Below are 21,222 nucleotides of genomic sequence, written 5' to 3' on the forward strand. Positions count from 1 at the left end.
TCACTGTAAATCAAATCAAGTTTATTTGTACAGCGCTTTTAACAATAAACATTGTCGCAAAGCAGCTTTACAGAATTTGAACGACTTAAAACATGAGCTAATTTTATCCCTAATCTATCCCCAATGAGCAAGCCTGTGGCGACGGTGGCAAGGAAAAACTCCCTCAGACGACATGAGGAAGAAACCTCGAGAGGAACCAGACTCAAAAGGGAACCCATCCTCATTTGGGCAACAACAGACAGCCTGACTATAATATTAACAGTTTTAACAGGTATAACCCTCAACTGTCCTCATGGGGCCGTCGTTCACAGGAGTGGGGCGATAAAACTCCGACCAGACACAGGGCACCAGGATGGATCAAGCAGGTCCGAGGGGCAGAAGAGGCCAGCATCTCAATCCCAGGATCAACATGTAACTCAGAGGGACAGATGGGGGGGGGGGGGGGGGGGGGGGGGGGAAGAGAGAGAGAGAAAGAAAACACGTTGTTAGGTATGCCCTAAAAATGACAAGTATTAAATCTGTGTGGTAGGCTCGCAGAGACGAGAGTCTTTACATCAGGCATAACACACAATGGCATGTTAATATGGTAAAAAATATATCATGACCTGCTCTGGCTGGATGCTTGATTGGGTGATGGGAGCACACTCCTCAGCAATGATGAGATGCAGATGGGACCCTTAGGCCTGGCCAAGACAATTCAGTTACATTTCACCGGGTCTGGGACATGCGACAGAATGTCTGACAGCCGATTCCCTGCAGGCTACGATAGCCAGTCGAGGTCCCCACCGTCTCCACCAAAAGATTTCCTGTTGACTCCATGTAACTCAGAGGGACAGATTTGGGGTGGGGGGGAGAGAAAGAAAAACACAGGTGGTTAGGTATGCCCAATGTCACCTGAAGTAGGAACAGTATACATATTGCACCGAGTACAAGCAGGGAGCACCACTGTAGCACCACCGATGGTCAGAGGGGGATGCTGTGAGTGACCTCTCCTGAAGTCGACTACAATCTCTATGGTCTTCTCCACGTTCAGGAAGAGATTGTTGTCTTTACTCCACTGGACCAGTTGGCTCACCTCATTCCTGTAGTTGGCTTCATCATTGTTAGTGATGAGGCCCACCACAGTCGTGTCATCCGCAAACTTGATGTGGTTGGTGCTGTAGATTGGTACACGGTCAGCAGGGTGAAGAGCAGCAGGCTGAGCACATACCCTTGTGGGGCCCCTGTGCTCAGCACACACCCTTGTGGGGCCCCTGTGCTCAGCATGATGGTCCTGGAGGTGTTACTGCCGACCCGAACGTTCTGTGGCCTCCCTGTAAGAAAGTCCAGCACCCAGTTACAAAGAGAGGTGTTGAGTCCCAAATGTCCAAGTTTTTGTATTAGCTTCTGGGGAATGATTTGTGTTGAATGCCGAACTGTAATTCAAGAACAGCATTCACACATAGGTGTTCTTTGAGTCCAGGTGAGTGAGGGCTGGGTGGAGAGCAGCGGAGATAGTGTCCTCTATGGACCTGTTTGACCTATATGCATACTGGAACAGGTCATGAGAGGGAGGGAGGATGGACTTGATGTTCTGCATGACTAGTCGCTCAAAGCACTTCATGATGATGGAAGTTAGTGCTACAGGCCGATAGTAGTTATAGCTGGATGGGAGGGGCTTCTTTGGCACTGGTATTATGGTTGTAGCTTTGAAACACGTGGGGACAACAGCTTGTTTCAGGGAGATGTTAAAGATGTCAGCGAGGACATCCTTGAGCTCCATGGCACAGTCCTTCAAAACACGACCAGGTATGTTGTCTGGTCCAGCTGCCTTACGTGGGTTGATCCTGGAGAGGGTCCTCTCCATGCTGGCTGGAGCCAGACATATGGCCTGTTCATCCGGGGGAGGAGTGGTCTTCTGTGCTGGTGTGTTTTGTGTTTCAAAACATCCAAAGAAGTCATTTAGGCAGTTTAGCAATGTGATGTCACTCTCACAGGTCCATGGTGGGGTTTTGTAGTTTGTGAGGGTTTGAATGCCACGCCAGAGAGACTATGCATCTCTGGTGTTGCTGAAGTGTCCAGATATTTTATTGCTGTACTGACATTTTGCCTCCCTAGTGCCGTGGGACAGGTTGGCTCTGGCTGTTGCTAGACCTGCGGTGTCACCGTCCCTAAAGGCTGCGTCCCGAGCCTGCAGGAGCCTGTGTACCTCTCCTGTCAGCCAAGGCTTCTGGTTAGCATGAACAGTGATTGTTTTGCAGTGAGTGACATCAGTGCATTTAGCGATGTATGCTGTGACGGCCTTGGTATATTCCTCTAAGTCTATGTGGTCATTGTAAGTGGCTGCTTCTTTGAAAATGTCCCAGTGTGTAGTGCTAAAGCAGTCTTTCAAAGCATAGGAGGCCCCCTCTGGCCACACATGTACCTCCTTTTGTGTTGGTCTGATGGCTCTCACTCTGGGTCTATATGCAGGTCTCAGCATGATGGTGATGTGATTAGAGAGACCTAGGTGGGGGAGGGCTTGTAAGCTCCTTTGTGAGTTGTGTACACCAAGTCCAGTAAGTTGTCCCCTCTTGTTGGAAAGTCCACATGTTGATGTAATTTGGGCAGTAAAACCTTTAAATCTGCATGATTGAAGTCACCTGCTGTGATGAGGAATCCGTCTAGGTGTGCTGTCTGTTGTTCACTGATGGCCTGGTAGAGTTCATTGAGTGCCTCGCTCCTAACGTTGGTGTTAGCGGTGGGAGGAATGTAAACAGCGACGAGCAGAATCGATGTAAACTCCCTCCGTAGGTAGAAGGGTGGGCACTTGATGATGATAAAGTCCGCCAGCAGAGAACAGTGTTTGTGCACAACAGGAGCATTCCGGCACCAAGCATCGCTGATGTAAACACACACTCCCCCGCCGTGAGTCTTGCCTCCTTCCATAAAGGCTCGGTCAGCACGGTAGCATGTTAGCCCAGCTAGCTGGATAGCAGAGTCCGGGCTGTTGTTATTCAGCCAGGATTCCGTAAAGATGAAAACACAGCAATCCCTCACATCACATAGCGCAGATCTCATGAGTTCAATGCGATCTATTTTGTTGTCTAGTGAGCATACACTGGTCAGAATGAGGGATGGTATCGCGGGTCTGTGCGGGCTAGCGGCTAGCCTAGCCCAGATACCGCCGCACTTGCCAATTTTGACAAGGCACACTTGTTAATTGAAAAGCATTCCAGGTAACTACCTCATGAAGCTGGTTAAGATAATGCCAATAGTGTACAAAGTGTCAAGGTAAACACTGGCTACTTTGAAGAATCTAAAAGATCAAACATTTGTTAAAAGGTTTTTTGTTTTTTGTTTACTACATACAGTGCCTTGCTAAAGTATTCATCCCCCTTGGTGTTTGTCCTGTTTTGTTGCATTACAAGCTGGAATTAAAATTGATTTTTGGGGGGGTTAGCACCATTTGATTTACACAACATGCCTACCACTTTAAAGGTGCACATTGTTTTTTTTATTGTGACATAAACAATAATTAAGATGAAAAAACAGAAATCTGGAGTGTGCATAGGTAACCCACTCGCCCCAAGTCAATACTTTATAGAGCCACCTATTGCTACAATTACAGCTGCAAGTCTCTTGGGGTATGTCTCTATTTGCTTAGCACATCTAGCCATTGGAATTTTTGCCCATTCCTCAAGGCAAAACTGCTCCAACTCCTTCAAGTTGCATTGGTGTACAGCAATCTTCAAGGTGTGCCACAGATTCTCAATTGGATTAAGGTCTGAGCTTTGATTAGGCCATTCTAAGACATTGAAATGTTTCCCTTTAAACCACTCCAGTGTAGCTTTAGCAGTATGTTTAGGGTCATTGTCCTGCTAGACCATGAACCTTCATTCCGGTCTCAAACCTCTAGCTGACTCAAACAGGTTTTCCTCCAGAATTGCCCTGTATTTAGTGCCATCCATCTTTCCTTCAGTCCTGACCAGCTTTCCTGTCCCTGCAGATGAAAAACATCCCCACAGCATGATGAGTTTTGGTGGGCGGCCTTCTCTTGTCAGGTAGCGGTGCTGCTACCACCATGCTTCATTGTAGGGATGGTGTTCTCAGGGTGTTGGGTTTGCGCCACACATGGCATTTCCCATGATGGCCAAAAAGTTCAATTTTAGTCTCATTTGACTAGAGAATCTTCCATGTGTTTGGGGAGTCTGCCACATGCTGTTGGGCAAACTCCAAACGTGATTTTTTTTTTAAGCAATTACTTTTTTCTGGCCACTTTTCCATAAAGCCCTGCTCTGTGGAGTGTATGGCTTAAAGTGGTCCTCTGGACAGATACTTCCATCTCCACTGTGGATCTTTGCAGCTCCTTCAGTGTTATCTTTGGTGTCTTTGTTGCATCTCTAATTAATGCCCTCCTTGTCTGTGAGTTTTGGTGGGCGGCCTTCTCTTGTCAGGTAGTGGTGCCATATTCTTTCCATTTTGCTATAATGGATTTAATGGTGCTCCCTGGGATATTCAAATTTTGGGATATTTTTTATGACCCATAAAATATGATCCATACATCTCCACAACTTTGTCTCTGACCTGTTTGGAGTGCTGCTTGGTTTTCATGTTGCATGCTTCAGTGTCTTTCCAGAACAGGTTAATTTATACAGACATCATGTGGCAGATTATGTGACACTTTGATTGCACACAGGTGGATCTTAATCAACTAATTATGTGACTTATGAAGTGAATTGGTTGGACCAGCTCTTATTTAGGGGTTTCATACGAAATGGGGTGAATACCTATGCACACTCCAGATTTCTGTATTTTTTCATCTTAATTATTGTTTGCGTGACAATAAAACAACAATGTGCACCTTTAAAGTGGTAGGCATATTGTGCAAATCAAATGGTGCTAACCCTCCAAAAATCCATTTTAATTCCAGCTTGTAATGCGACAAAACAGGACAAACACCAAGGGGGATGAATACTTTTGCAAGGTACTGTAATTCCATACATGTTCCATATATTATTTCATGGTTTTGATGTCTTCAGTGTTGTTCTACAATATAGAAAATAGTTAAAATACAGAAAAACCTATGAATGAGTAGGTGTGTCCATACTTTGGACTGGTACTGTATATGAATTATAAAATTTATCCCTAATGAGCAAGCCTGAGGTGATGGTGGCAAGGAAAACTCAATGAGACGACATGAGGAAGAAACCTTGAGTGGAACCAGGATGAAAAGGGAACCCATCCTAATCTGGGTGATCCTGGATAGTTTGATGATAAATAAATTGCTTCTATAACTGTGTCCTGTATAGTCAAAAAGTTCAATTGTGTAAGTAAGAAATTCATTCAACGTGTGTGTGTGTGTGTGTGTGAAACAGAGTAGTTTTATTTTTTGCAAATTTGATAAAAACTTTATACAAAATGTCTGACAATCATTTCTGCATAGAATGAAACCAGCAAAATGACAGTAGCAATTTGTGAAAAATGCTATAATTCTTGAAAAATAAAAAATATATGTTCTTACCATTTTTTTTTTATTCCATATTTTGTTGCTTTTTTTTTTTAATTTTTGGGAGTTTTGTTTTCGAGTGGAGTTTTTATTTCATCCTCAATTGGTTTCGCAACACACTCTGCCATTTTGTTTTTCTCTACTGACTGTATATGAGCTGATAGCCTAGTAGCCAATCAGAGCATGTGATTGTTCATATCCAGTGAATGTGGATAGAAATAAATAAATTAATAAAAAATTTATATATATATATATATATATATATATATATATATATAAACATAAACAGATCATCTAACAGTCGTAGCATCGATCATCCACATTGCTGATGATTTAAAAGACAAATAGGCCATAAGGTATAAATAAACAAATGCCTGGAAAATGCATTTTATTCCAACTCCTGTGGGTCTACTTTTAGAATGCATATATGGTTTTTCATATGTATTTCAAACACTGTACCAGAAGTTCTCTAAAAAATACCGTCAAATTTGCAAATTAGTCAAATTGTCATGCGCGATTTGATGCCATGCTTCATTTTGCATCGCATGATAACTAATCCTCCAAGCCCTTCATAATTCATTGAAACAGAGGAAAATGACTAAATAACCATCAAAATCCTTATAATAGAGTTACTGAATAGCTAACATTGGAAAATAACATTTATTTTATTTTCTTCAAATTTAAACTGAGTTTCTGCTTATGCCAATTTTCAACAACGATGCATAAGTTACATCTGGAGAGGTTTCTCTTCTTAAGGCCATACCATGATATTCAAAGTAAGGCACTGCGAATTGAACCTTATTGACCTATGACCTTCATGCCTTTTTGTATCCAACACTAAAATTGAGTGGTTTCCCAATATTGTTGATGGTTTAAAAAAAAAACACCTAGTTTTGTAGTAACTGAAAACATATTTGCATTTTTGGAAATAAACTCCCTTTAAAACCAATTGAAATTAGGTTGTTCACTCATTTAAAGTGACTCCAAGATGAACTGCCTTTCCTGCTCATTTCTTTTCTTCAAGAACAAGCTAACACTGAACAAGCCTTCCATCCAATTGTGTCTTCTAGACCTACAGGTACATGTACAGTACCTGTTCTACATTGTTTCATCGCCATCAGACAGGACTTCTGGATCATCATCATCAACATCACTGTCATCGTCATCTGCGTGGGAATTCTCACAACTAGCATTTAGGCAAGAGCATCGACCTTGTGCACATTTTCCTCCCCTGCAGCTGCAGCCCACACATTGCACAAGAGTTTCTGGAGTTAGTGGTCGAGTAATCCATATAATGGTCAGCTCTCCCTTGTCCACTTCCCAACCATGTCCATCAGGTGATGGCATGAGTATCTGCTGTTGTAAAGCCTTCTTGTGCACTGCAGCCTAGTGACTGCACCGCTTGCAGTGTTGGGTCAGTGAATCTTTACAGGGGGCAAACTTTGTTCCCTTGCTGAAGAAGTGCAAAAAATCTTGTATTGGACATCATTTGTGAGACCATACAGGAAGCAAACAAACTCTTCCAGTGAATTCAGGATGTCATCTTCAATGCAAAACTGATTGCCCAGATTTGTGAATGCATTCTGAAATTGGGTGTTATCTTGAAGAACTTGTAGTGCGCTGTGCTTTCACTTCCCATAAAAGGAACTTGAGTCACATCCTGTGAAGACATGCAGTCCAACAGGACATCTACAGAAGCCTGCACCCAACTTGCTTTGCATTTGTATGAGGTCTATGCTTCTACTTGTTTACTCTTCTTTCCACTCATGGAGAAGACATGAAGATTTTCTAGCTTTCTAAAATGCTAAGGCATGTTGCATGATGGCAACATCTGTATCTGGGGTCCGGATTATGATGCTGAAATGTGATGTACTAGCATGCTTTGCATGCAGAAGTCATTTGATGTCTGCCTCTTCATAATCACAGAAAAGATCTTTGCACTCAGCTGCCTCACAGATGTCTTGTTTCCAAGTTGAACAATATCAGCCATGAGTCACCATGATCTAGTGACCACTACCCCACCATGCCACCTTCAAAATTTCAGTTTTCATCAAAAATCACCTTCAAAACCAAAAAGAGTTCTTTTAGACCCAAGGTAGCTACAATTCACTCAATATGGCTTAAAACCCCAAGCCAGCTGTTTTTAAAAACTTACCCACAGTGAGGATAATTTAATAAATAAATAAATAATGTAGATGTAGCGCTGTCACCTCACAGCAAGAAGGTCCGGGTTCGAGCCCCGTGGCCGGCGAGGGCCTTTCTGTGCGGAGTTTGCATGTTCTCCCCGTGTCCGCGTGGGTTTCCTCCGGGTGCTCTGGTTTCCCCCACAGTCCAAAGACATGCAGGTTAGGTTAACTGGTGACTCTAAATTGACCGTAGGTGTGAATGTGAGTGTGAATGGTTGTCTGTGTCAGCCCTGTGATGACCTGGTGACTTTTCCAGGGTGTACCCCGCCTTTTGCCCGTAGTCAGCTGGGATAGGCTCCAGCTTGCCTGCGACCCTGTAGAACAGGATAAAGCGGCTAGAGATAATGAGATGAGATAATGTAGATGCGGCAGCACAGTGGTGTAGTGGTTAGCACTGTCGCCTCACAGCAAGAAGGTCCTGGGTTTGAACCCAGCGACCGACGAGGGCCTTTCTGTGTGGAGTTTGCATGTTCTCCCCATATCTGCATGGGTTTCCTTCGGGTGCTCCGGTTTCCCCCACAGTCCAAAGACATGCAGGTTAGGTTAATAGGTGGCTCCAAATTGACCGTAGTTGTGAGTGTGAATGGTTTTGTCTCTGTGTCAGCCCTGCGATAACCTGGCGACTTGTCCAGGGTGTATCCTGCCTTTTGCCCATAGTCAGCTGGGATAGGCTCCAGCTTGCCTGTGACCCTGTAGAACAGGATAAGCAGCTACAGATAATGGATGGATGCCAAATATAAATTGGGTGGATCAGGTGTGTAGTATTGTAAATGCATAAGTACATTTTACTGAACTATGTACTGTATACACATGCATTCACTGACTTATTCATTAGGTGCATTTCTAGGCCATTATATCAGGTAATCCTATGCAGACTTGTGTGCAATATATCAGCCTCTACCTCATTCATCAATGGACAGTGACCACCATATGGCCACTGGTGACAAGAATATTTTTAGTCAGAGGTCTATTCTCAGCATAGCTGTTTTAATGACATGGTAGTGCTGTTTCATTGTGTGCGCTGCTGGTAAGAGTTTACCAGACACAGCATCACCAGTTTTGCCACCTAGGATTTACCACTGGGTTGAAGCTATACAATAATTACCGCACACTATACATTTGAAAAAGATTAGCGAGAGTTCATCTGTGCGTCAGCACTGTGGATCAACAAGGTATGTAGGTATGTCATAAAGAGACTAGTACAAATACACAATGTTTAAAAAGCAAAACAATTGCTGTTGCAACTGAGGCCCTCATAGCAGTACAACGCACTACTCTACCAGTACTAGTGGTGCACTACTAGGGGACAATTTCAAATACAATAAATTGATAAACAAAAATCTGTTGTAAAGGATAAATTAAAAGGTTGTTCTGTACATCATTCACAAATGAATGGTAGGCTTATCCCAGATTCTGAACAAAGTTGGTCACATGTTGATTGGAGACAACTGAACTGAATTGCATACAGCAAATTCAGGGGTATCATCAAATATTGAATAGGTTGCCATGTAAATTTATATTGTATCCTAATGTGTGGAAGCCTGAGGTTTACAACTCTAGTCAGTACCATTGCAGTGTTATTGTTGTGCTGAGCAGGGTTACTCAAGTACTGTTTGGACCTATATGTCCAACAGTGTATTTTTTGGTTTGACAAATGCGACACCCATCAGTCACACATTCCAATATTTTTTGATCACTGGAAAAATGGGTGTGTTCAAACGTTTTAAGACTGAGTGGTTTTTACACATCTAGATGTAAATATCAGGAAATGAAAGCTGAAATTCCACTTCATTGTCTCATATTCATCTTTTGATCTCAAACCCAAATGTCTTCAAAACCAAAAGAATTGGCTTTGTGCATACACCTATTGTTTAGCTGCACACGTGGACTATAAGAAGTAATAGCTCATGTTCCTGTGTACAGGATTTTGGTTGGGGCTCCTCAGGCAAATTCATCCTTCAGTAAATCTGTTCACTCTCCTGGAGCTGTGTTTAAGTGCCGTATACACAGCAACCCAGAGCGCCGCTGTACAGAGATCGACCTGGGCAGAGGTGAGTGTAAATGTTCAGAAGGTGCTCTCAGCGCTAACATGTCTAAAAATGAAAAGTAATTCAGGAATTACTGTTCATCAGAAATAGACATGCCAGCTTGATTTTTATCTGTTTTATATTGAACAACAGCATGCAAATTTACAAAGTATAGAACTAAAACAGGAACAGTGTAATTATTATGGCTTTGGAAAAAGATTTGCTTGTTGTTCAGTGTAAATCTGACTCATTAATCATCTTTTTGGTTCACTGCTATCTTGTTATGGCAGAGCTCATTTTTGGAGCTGATAAGATGCTATTTTTTTTCCTGGTGCAAATATTTATTTAAGGAACCTGTTTATACTAGTGCATCTCAAAATTAGAATATCATGAAAGTTTTTTTTTTTCATAATTTAATTCAAAAAGGTCAACTTTCAAATATTATATATTTGTTACACGTAAAGTGAAATATTTCAAGCCTTTTTTTGTTTTAATTGTGATGATTATGGCTTATAGAGCATGAAAATCAGAAATCCAGCATCTCAAATTATTAAAATATTTCCTAAGATCAATCAAAAAAGGATTTACAATACAGAAATGTCCAACTTCTGAAAAGTATATTCATTTCAGGGTTCTAACGAGATCAGCGTCGTGGCAACAGTCATCATGGCCAGGGGTACAGGGCCACCTTAGACTCCTGAAAGCTCACGGGTTCTACATGCTCGGAGATGCATTTTAGTGCATTTCCTGGCCCTTGCAGGCCTCCCTGAAAGTCAGTCTTTTTTGGTAATATTAATGAGAGGGTTTTGTTTTTTTGCCAAAAGTTGCTCTGATTGTTTTTGATTGAAGACTTATTATAATTAATATTCAACTATCTTAGTGATATATTTATGGAATAAGAATGGAATACATGACTATCCAGATCTAACTCATATCATACCTTCTCCTACTGACCGTTACTTTGACGGTTTCAATTAGGGCTGCACAATATATCGAAAAAGTATCGATATCGCAATATCATAGTTTGCGATACACATACCGCAAAAATTACATAAATTTCGATAAAAGGCACATTTTTCTGTGCCGTCCAATCACATTTGAATGTCAACAAGTGCCGCGGGATAACTCCGCCCCCTATTGCAAAACAAGTAAAAGCCTCGTGGTGATGGCGGAAGGCGGGAGCAAGTGTGGTGAGACAAACTTGTGTGAGGAGGAACTGGTTTCCAAAAAAAAAAAAAAAAAATATGCACGTCTGCTATTTGGAAGTACTTTGGATTCAGGAGGGGTGATGTACTGCAAACTCGGGTAATTTGCAATACATGTACCTGTAAAACAGTGGTGGGGCAGCTCACTGGGACAAACACTGCTGTACAGAAGCATAAAAACATAAAACCGCGCTCTCTCTCACACACACACTACCGCTCTCACTCTCTCTCTCTCACACACACACACACACACACACACTACCGCTCTCTCTCTCACACACACACACATACTACCGCTCTCTCTCTCTCTCACACACACTACCGCTCGCTCACTCACACACACTACCGCTCTCACTCTCTCTCTCACACACACACACACTACCGCTCGCTCTCTCTCTCTCACACACACACACACTACCGCTCGCTCTCTCTCTCTCTCACACACACACACACCACTGCTCTCTCACCCGCATGTGTTATTAACAGATTGTGTTTGAGTTTATGGTGAATCTGTGTCGCTCACCTTCATCTCCCGGGAGCCGCTGAAATTGCCATTTTGAATGCTTTATGTTAATGTAATGTAGTTTTCAGTTTTTTGTTTACTTCAACTTAAGACATTTTCTGCTGCGCTCACAAAAATTAAGAGATTTAAAGATGATTGATGGACACCATTGCAGGTGTAGCCATGTTTTTCTAATAAAAAATAATGTTGGAATGGAAGCAATGCATTGGGTGTTTTTTTTTTTTTTAATGCTAGATACAGGGCAGAACGGCGAGTAGAGGTAAGAAAAACGTTATATATTTAATTATCGTGATACATATCGATATCGAGATATTCAGTCATGTTATCGAATATCGCATATTTTTCTGATATCATGCAGCCCTAGTTTCAATGCACTAAGTGCCTCTGAACATGGATAGCACTTTACCATGAACATAGCATAAGGAAGGAGGTAAACTGGACTAGCATGATCAGTGACAATCTCCACATGGAACTACTCGGGCAGCTTTGCACTGGGTGCTTACGTGGGCGGGGAGTGGAGTCTGTCTGAATGTAGAACATTCGCATGGTGGCGCGCCGTTGCATGGGGATAATGAGAAAATTAAACAAAAGACCATAATTTTCAAGATTGACAATTCTTTTTATTAGTGTCGTGGCAACTTTTACAGGCGTGTCGGCAATATCGTGGGCGTAGCAGTAAGGAAACATTGCATATTGGCCCAATACACTGAAAAGGCAAAGTTAGAACCCTGCATTTACGTATACACTCATTACTTGGTTGGGGCTCCTTTACCACATCGATGCACTGTGGCATGGAGATGATCAGCTTGAAGCCCAGGTTGCATCCTGCCAACCTGGTGGGTCAGACAAGTTGGCTGGCCAATCAAGCACAGTAATATCATGGTCAGCAAACCATTTGGTAGTAATTTTGGCATTGTGGGCAGGTGCTAAGTCCTGCTGGAAAAGGAAATCAGCATCTCCATGAAGCTTGGCAGCAGATGGAAGCATGAAGTGCTCTAAAATCTCCTGGTAAAAAGCTGTGTTGACTTTGGACTTGATGAAACACAGTTGCTCAGTGTTTCCAACACCAGCAGATGACATGGCACCCCAAATCAGGGGTTCCCAAACTTTTCCATGCCAAGGCCCCCCAAACAGCATTAGCTTCTGGCCGGGGACCCCCTTTGCAAACCCACAGACAATGCTACAAAATGTGTAAAGAAACATCAACTTTTAGAATGTTTTCTCTTACTTTTATTCAATAGTCAATATTTGTTACATTTGTTTAGCATAAGAATATTATTAACTAACATGTTTTCAACACAAATATTTTCGCACTGAACAATAAACTGTATAACCTCCTGTAGTACCTGATTCAACTCGTTATCCATCCTTTTTGCGACCAGTGCCTCGCGATGGAGCATGCAGTGTGTGGCCACTACATGCGGGGCCTTCTGCTTAATGAGAGCAGTCACTCCACTGATCTTCCCAGTCATTGCCGCGGCTCCGTCCGAACACACCCCCACACAACGGGTCCAGTCCAATCCGTTAGACTCGATGTAATCGTCCAAAACTTGAAAGATGTCTTTCCCAGTAGTTCTTTCAAGTGCTTTACAAAATAGTATTTCCTCCACAAATCTTTCCTGTGAAATAAATCTGATGTACACAAGCAGTTGGGCCTCATTGGATAAATCTGTGCTCTCATCCAGCTGAAGTGCGAAGTATTCGCTGGCTCTCACCTGCTCCAACAGCTGAGCAGATACGTCTTGAGCCATGTCACCAATCTGTCAGCTCACGGTGTTATCAGAGAGTGGGACAGCATCGATTATTTTATTTATTTATTTTTGGCAGCATCCTCACCAAGCAATTCTCGGACAATGTCTTTGGTGGCTGGTAAAATCAAATCTTCTCCAATTGAGTGAGGTTTTTTAGCACGAGCAATGTGGTACGAGGCTAAAAATTATGCCTTCAGGGCCCACTCGGGGACAGTAGCTTGCTGGGTGAATGCAGCAGATTGCCTGACCAAATGCTCTTCTTTGCGTCTGAAGAAATCTGTTTTTTCGGCATCTGTCGGATGTTTTTGTACCAAGTGACGCTGAAGTTTTGAAGGTTTTAAGCACTTGTTTGACAGGGTCTCCAGACAGAGGACGCATTTCGGGCAATCATGGCCATTTTTCTGTATGGCTGTAAAGCCATACTTAATGTATGCTGCCTCATATTTTCGGATTTTAATTGGCCAGGACTTCTTAGTTTTTTTCGCAGCAGTGTCCTCCACAGCAGGGCTGTTGGTTTGTTCCTTTGGTCTCTTCTTCAAAAACCTGTCCATTTTGCACTAGCAATATGCTAGCTTGAGGAGCAAAGCAGCTTGATGAATGGCGCAAACCGCAACGTCACAGGCAATCGGAGAGATGAGCATGGCAAACAACGTTTCGATATGATGCATTATTATCAATAATTGGGGGGCGCTATTGAGCAAGCAATGGAGTAGGACGTATGTGGTTTGAGCTCCCGCCGAGCTTTTGTTTTATTTCTAATTAAGGTTCGCCTTGCATTACAAAACACTGTGAAATTGACTCCAAGCGTTTGTTAAGGTTAAAACTACAGTTTAGATTTAGGTTGATGGCCTCAAAACCATACGACTTGCGTAAATATTCGTACAAACCGTCGAGCAGTACAAGGCCCGACGCGGCCCTGACCTCAAGCTCCACCACGCAGGCCGCGACTCCGCTTCAATCAGAACAAACCGCGAAGATGGACGCTGAAGCCCTGAAAAATGATATTCTCCTCTCGTTGAAGGCGGACATTGCGCAGGTGATAAAATCAGAAGTAAAAAATGCACTTGCAGAAGATTTCAACTTTCTTAAGAGCGAGTTACAAACCGTCAGAGAGGAGATAAAAAACAACACGATAGCGATTCACTCTGAACTCAACACAATGAAGGCTACAATCAGGGAGATGGGCAATTCCATGTAAATGTCAACCTCACCATGCAAAAATAAAGCAACATGTAATACATCAAAACCACTCCCAGAGATATCACCTAGGCCTGTATTTTACAGATGTGAATAAGTTGAACCAATTTGTAACCAACTTAATATGTCACTGTCAGTCTTTCTTTCTTATAATGTAAAACCCAAGCTAAAATCAACTTTGATCATGTACAATTCTATATTATTGCCACAAGCCACAGAAATGTATGCTAAAATCCACAAAACAGCAAAACAATAGCCATCCTAAATATTATTTAAGAACTTTGATAGTTTTAGCTGATATTTAGAGAGTTTTTCAAAGGGTTATGGTGGTTAAATTGCTGATTTTCTAAACATATGCCATGTCTATTTCAGACGCGTCACATCCATAACGGAATTTCGTCACATCCATAACGCTGACTTTTCCTTCCGAAACTCTGCATGAAATACAAAATAATTTAAACAAAGATTTTTTAATATTCACCTTGGACCCCTCTATCAAATGGATATCTCCATTTCGACATTAGGTTTACGATTTCACAGAGTTTGATAAAAATGTACAGTCACCCAAGAAAAGTGATACTTTTTCTGTCACATCCATAACGCATCTTTTATTGGCATTTTCTGGCATGCCCTAGATGTACTATGGGAATTGTTCTTGTTCTATCACTTCTCCAGTATGGTACAGCCTTAAAATATGCAACACCTGTTTAAATACTGGGAGACAATAAAACATGCACTGGGCCATTTGTTGCCATTTTGAGTTCAAGTGTCACGTCCATAACGCTGGAATTGCCCAGATGGAAGGCGGGTTGAATACGTGTTCAGACGAGGTGACGGCTTTGCAGACTACGGTATCCGAACTGAAAGCAGAGGTGAAGGGGCTTCGGCAGAAATGTGAGGATATGGAGGGAAGATTAAGGAGGTGCAACATCAGAATCCTGGGGGTGGCAGAGACGAATGGTTCATGCTCCACAACATCGGTCTCAAATCTGCTGAAAGAAGCGTTACATTTGGATAAGGACGTGCTCGTGGACCGCTCACACAGGAGCTTGGCACCGAAGAGATCAGATGGGAAACCGCGCGCCATAGTTGCTAAGCTCCACTACTATCAGGACTGTGTAGAGGTGCTTAAACGTGCCCGCACCAATACCCCAATCCGATTCAACGGGGAGACGATTGCCATCTTTCCGGATTACACCGCAAGCGTCGCCAAAGCCAGGGCAGCGTTCAACGACGTGAGGAAACTGTTGCGCAACCACCAGGGTGTCCGGTATGGCATAATGTTCCCAGCCAAGCTGCGCATTACGCACAACGGAGAGGAGAGGGAGTTCACGGATGCAGTCAAAGCGATGGCCTACGTGAAGAAGAATATTACCCAAACAGAGATGTGAATGTGAGACTGAGTTTTACTCATGTAGCATTTAGAGCTGTATAACTTACCTACCCCAAGGAAACAATATTTTTTTTATTTTTGTATGGTGGCAAATGTAGCCTAAATGGCTAGACTTTTCTGTTTATTTTTGTTTTTGCCTTTTTCCTCTGATATTTGGGGTAGGTTGATATTTGTTCAAATAGTCTAATACTGAGGGGGGGAATAAGAAAAGGAAATTGAGGCCTGTAACTGTTACTGCCAATGCTGCTACAGTTCGATTTAGTGTTTCTCTTTTAAGACAGTGGTTTTAATACAGGTGTTAATACAGTAGCAGTCTAATGTCCTCCCCCATTCATTGGCTTTAATGCTCTGATACATTTCAAACGTTAACTTCGTGGGGCAATTTGCCACAGTGAATAATTTTTTATATGTGAAAGTTCGGTGGGAGTTTGAGCGGGTGGCTCTTTAGGGATCCCAAATACTGTTTTACCTGCAGCTTATGGGTAGGGAGATAAGCTTAGGTGTGTATATGTGGGGTGGGGGGCAGGGTATGTTTTTGTCTTGTTTTTTTTGTTTTGTCTTTTTTACTCTCACTCATTTTCTTATTTCTCCTGTTTCTCTCTCCACTCACTCTGTTTATTTTCAAGTGCAATTCTACACTCAAGAAAATGTTATTGTGTGAAATAGTAATAGATTTGCTAGTATACACGGCTGTTTGTCTGAACCAGATAAGTGTGTTCCACAATTATCTGAACATCAAATTTTGCTATGGCAGATAATCCAATGATGCAAACACAGGATGGTATACATGACGGGGGAAGAGGAGGTCTTATATTAGCCAGCTGGAATGTACGTGGTCTTAATGGCCCAATCAAAAGAGGGAGGGTTTTTGCTCATCTTAAATCGTTAACACCAGACATAATATTTTTACAGGAGACACATTTGAAAAATGACTCTCATGCCAGGCTACGGTGTAAATGGATAGGACATATATTTCATTCATCATTCAATGCTAGAGCTAGGGGTACAGCAATTATGATACGGAAGAATATTCCTTTTATTCACGCAACCACAATATCTGATAAAGAAGGACGCTTTTTGATTGTAACCGGTGAAATATATTCTACGCCCCTCACTTTACTGAACATATATGCACCCAATGTAGACAGCCCTTCATTCTTTAAAAAAGTGTTTTCTCTAATACCAGATATATCCCAGACAAATCTTATTATTGCAGGGGATTTCAATTGCATCCTGGACCCATACTTAGACAGGTCCTCTACACGTAGAATGAATAAAAGCAATTCATGTGTTTTTCTTAATACTTTCATTAATAATACTAATATGACTGATATTTGGAGAATTGCAAATCCTACTGGTAGAGAATATTCTTATTATTCAGCAACACATAACTCGTATACCAGGATAGATTATTTCCTCATTGATGCAAAATTGATGCCATATGCTACAAATGTAAAATATCATAATATAGTGATCTCAGATCACAGCCCTCTCACTTGCACCTTGGCTATTCAGAATTTGGTGAGACCACAATGGACCTGGAGATTAAACCCTCTCTTACTAACCGAAAAGGAGTTCTGTGAATATCTAAAAGCTCAAATATCTCTTTATTTTGAAACTAATAATACTATATTATTAATATACTAATAATACTACCCTGCTATACTATGGGAGGCGTTTAAAGCCTTCCTTAGAGGCTGTGTTATTTCATTTGAAGCATACAGAAAAAAGAAGAATAGGGCCAGATTAGTGGAAATAGAGCGGCAAATTAATATACTAGATAAAGAGAATGCTAGGACACCGTCTGGTGATCTGTATAAAAGGATATCATCCCTAAAATATGAATACAACAAGATACTCTCAGCAAAAGTTAGTAAGTCTTTTTTATACATCAGACAGAAATATTTTGAGTTTAGTGACAAACCACACAGACTTTTAGCGCGGCAACTTAGAAAGCAAGAAAATGATCGTATAATACATAAAATTAAGTCAGCCAAAGGGGATGTTTTGATGAAACCCAAAGATATTAATGACCGATTTTTACAATTTTATAAAACTTTATATGCATCCAATAAAAATTTAGATTACGCTGCTATGCAAGAATTTTTAGATGGTTGCAACCTCTCTCAATTAGATGAAGAAGAGTCAGCCCACCTGGACTCTGAAATTTCTGTTGAGGAAATTCAAAGGGCCATCATGTCACTTAAAAGTAACAAAGCCCCTGGTCCTGATGGCCTCCCAGGGGAGCTATATAAAAAGTTCAGCGAAATTCTCTGTCCGTATTTACATAAGGTGTTCACCCAAGCTAACAATGACGGTGTTTTACCTCCAACGCTAACTGAAGCAGTTATAACAGTTATATATAAAAAAGCTAAAGACCCAGAAGAAGTCGGCTCTTATCGTCCCATCTCCCTCTTAAATCTGGATGGAAAGTTGTTTTCTAAAGTCTTGGCCAATAGAGTGAGCCCTCTTTTAAATAAATTAATACACCCAGATCAGACTGGTTTTATACCAAATAGAAAGTCTTTTTTTAATCTCAGACGGCTATTCAACATAATATATTCTACTGATAGACAGAAAGAAGAGCTTGCCATTCTGTCACTCGATGCAGAAAAGGCATTCGACCAAGTCGAATGGCCTTACCTGTTCGAAACCTTGAAAAGATTTAAATTCGGTCAAAAATTCATTTCAATGGTCAAGCTCCTATATAACAGCCCTTCGGCGCAAATCCTCACAAATCAAATATTATCTCCTCGTTTCCATCTACACAGAGGCACAAGACAAGGTTGCCCCTTGTCTCCCTTGATCTTCGCCCTTGTAATTGAACCTCTTGCTGAGAGCATTCGTTCAGACCCTTTAATTTACGGTCATGTATCAGAAAAATCAATAAATAAAATATCATTATATGCTGATGATGTTCTTTTGTATATTACTCAGCCGGAAACCACTATTGTAAAAATTTTAGAGAAAATCAATATATTTGGGACCTTCTCTGGGTATAGGATAAATTGGAATAAGAGCGAACTAATGCCAATACATATGCAAGATACCTCTTAGTTACAGACTCTCCCTTTCAAAATATCACTGGACAAATTTACATATTTGGGAATCCAAATTACGAAACACCACAATACGTTATTCAATGCAAATTTTCCTCCATTACTGTCTGAACTACAGTCAAAAATACAATTTTGGAGGACTCTTCCAATATCACTACTGGGCAGAGTTAATGCTATTAAAATGGTATTCCTACCCCAATTATTGTATTTATTTCAGAATATCCCAGTGTCTCTTGCCAACTCATTCTTTAAACAATTAGACACGATTGTAAACCCCTTTTTGTGGGATTACAAAACACACAGAATTGGCAAGAGGCATCTCTGCAAATCTAAAGGAGAGGGGGGCCTTGCACTCCCAAATTTTCTCTTTTATTATTGGGCTTCAAATATTATGATTATGACACACTGGTTAGATGACACAACATCTCCACCAAATTGGCTTAAGTTGGAACAAGACGCATGTCAACCCTACTCGTTGGGAGCCATCCTTCTGTCTCCGTCCGTCGTTGAAAAGTCTGTTCGACTTTTTTCCAAATACGCAAAGTGGTGTGGATCACTATACTGCTCTTATGAGCAGTATAGTGATCCACACCACTTTGCGTATTTGGAAAAAAATTAGATCACACTTTAACTTACCTCCCATATCCTATGCCCTACCCATTGTTGGAAACCCTAGTTTTCCACCATCTAATCTGGACTGTGCTTTTAAGCTTTGGAAAGGGGCAGGCATCCACACAATAGGAGACTTGTACATTGGAGATACATTTGCCTCCTTTGCACAACTACAGAGTAAATATAAGTTGCAAGGGATTGACCACCTTAGATATCTGCAAATAAGAGACTATGTAAGGAAACACCTACCAAATTTTGAGACCTTTGCAGGTTCTAGTCTAGATGGATGTTTCCGACTCACATCATGCTCGGTTAAAGCAATATCTTACATATATAACACCTTACAATCCCTTAGTCCAGTTGATTCCAACCGGATAAAATCGAAGTGGGAGGAAGAAATGGGCATTGTGATCTCTGATATAACATGGAAGGGGGGGTTGGAGCACGTCCATCGATGCTCTAATAATGAAAGACACTGCTTAATTCAATTTAAAATCCTACATCGTTTTCACTATTCCAAGGAGAGATTACATAAAATATATCCTGAGCTCTCCCTGTTGTGTGACAAATGCCTGTCAGCAGATGATACACTACTACATAGCTTTGTTGACTGTCCCAAAGTTCAGGCTTATTGGATCAATATTTTCAAATCAATATCTGAAATACTTCAAATCCAATTGGAACCAGACCCACTAATTATCATTTTAGGTGTGTCTGATGATACTATGAAGTTGACCAACGCTCAGCAATGTTTCCTTTCCTATAGTCTTATTACTGCAAAGAGGTTGCTTCTCATGCACTGGAAAGAGAAGGAGGCCCCTCCTACAAAGTTGTGGCTCAGTGATCTTATGAACACACTCCACCTAGAAAGAATACGATACACTCTAATGGACAAACTCCCCTACTTTGATAAGGTGTGGTCACCTCTAATTAAGTATCTGGCAAATTAAAATCATGGTACACTTAATGTCAACAAGCTTGACGGAGGAATGGGGTGGGGCTGGAGAGAGTCGGGAATAGAACTTTGAGACTAAATTAATGGAGAGGTTTTTTTTTTTTTAAATTCATGTTTTTTGTTTTCTTTCGTTCTATTGTGTTTTGGTCCTGTGAGTATTTTGTGTGTGTACGGGTGTTCATGGGGAAAAAAGGAAAAAGAGCAACAAATGATGAAACGTGCGTGTGAAAGATACGCGACATACTTTATGTATATACTGTATATATATATTGCTCAAATAAAACATATTTGAAACATTATTATCAATAATTATATTTTATAATAATGATTAAAAAACAAATTACAATATATTTAATAATTATTTTTAAAAAGTATATATTTTTTTCGCAATTTTTTTGTTATCGTCCCTCCAACTTTCTGAGGCCCCCCTGGCAGCCCCCACTTTGAAAACCACTGCCCCAAATCATCAGACACATCACAGACTGCAGAAATTTCACACTGGACTTCAAACATTTTGGATTCTGTGCCTCTCCACTCTTCCTCCAGATGCTCTCTTGCTCTCTCTCTCATTCTCAATTTGTCATATCACTACAGTGACATGGCCCCTTTGACAGCTCCAGCCATCAAAGTTTCTAGGGAATAATTACAGTCGTGGTTTCTTGTTGCATTTGACTGGATTATTATAAAGGTTTTCTCCTATCAACCATTCATACATACATTCACACCTATGGGCAATTTAGAGTCCTCCAGACTCTAGGACCTTGATTTCCAAATGAAATGCAAAATTTACTTTCATCTGAAAAGAGGACTTTGGACCACTGAGCAACAGTCCAGTTCTTTCTCTCCT

General features: G+C 41.3%; 1 protein-coding gene across 3 annotated transcripts in view; it reads left to right on the top strand.

The window, feature by feature from the left end:
* Positions 1-21,222, top strand: part of itga9 (integrin, alpha 9) — a 259,270-nt gene that overhangs the window by 4,774 nt on the left and 233,274 nt on the right. For 2 of the 3 annotated variants that reach the window (XM_060925348.1, XM_060925349.1), the window contains exon 2: positions 9,577-9,704. The exons of the other annotated variant lie outside the window; for it this stretch is intronic. In XM_060925348.1, coding sequence (XP_060781331.1) covers positions 9,577-9,704 — 128 coding nt within the window. The remainder of the gene's footprint in view (positions 1-9,576; positions 9,705-21,222) is intronic. 3 annotated transcript variants of the gene reach the window in all.

This window comes from Neoarius graeffei, chromosome 7 (assembly GCF_027579695.1).
Source record: "Neoarius graeffei isolate fNeoGra1 chromosome 7, fNeoGra1.pri, whole genome shotgun sequence".
Taxonomy (NCBI): domain Eukaryota; kingdom Metazoa; phylum Chordata; class Actinopteri; order Siluriformes; family Ariidae; genus Neoarius; species Neoarius graeffei.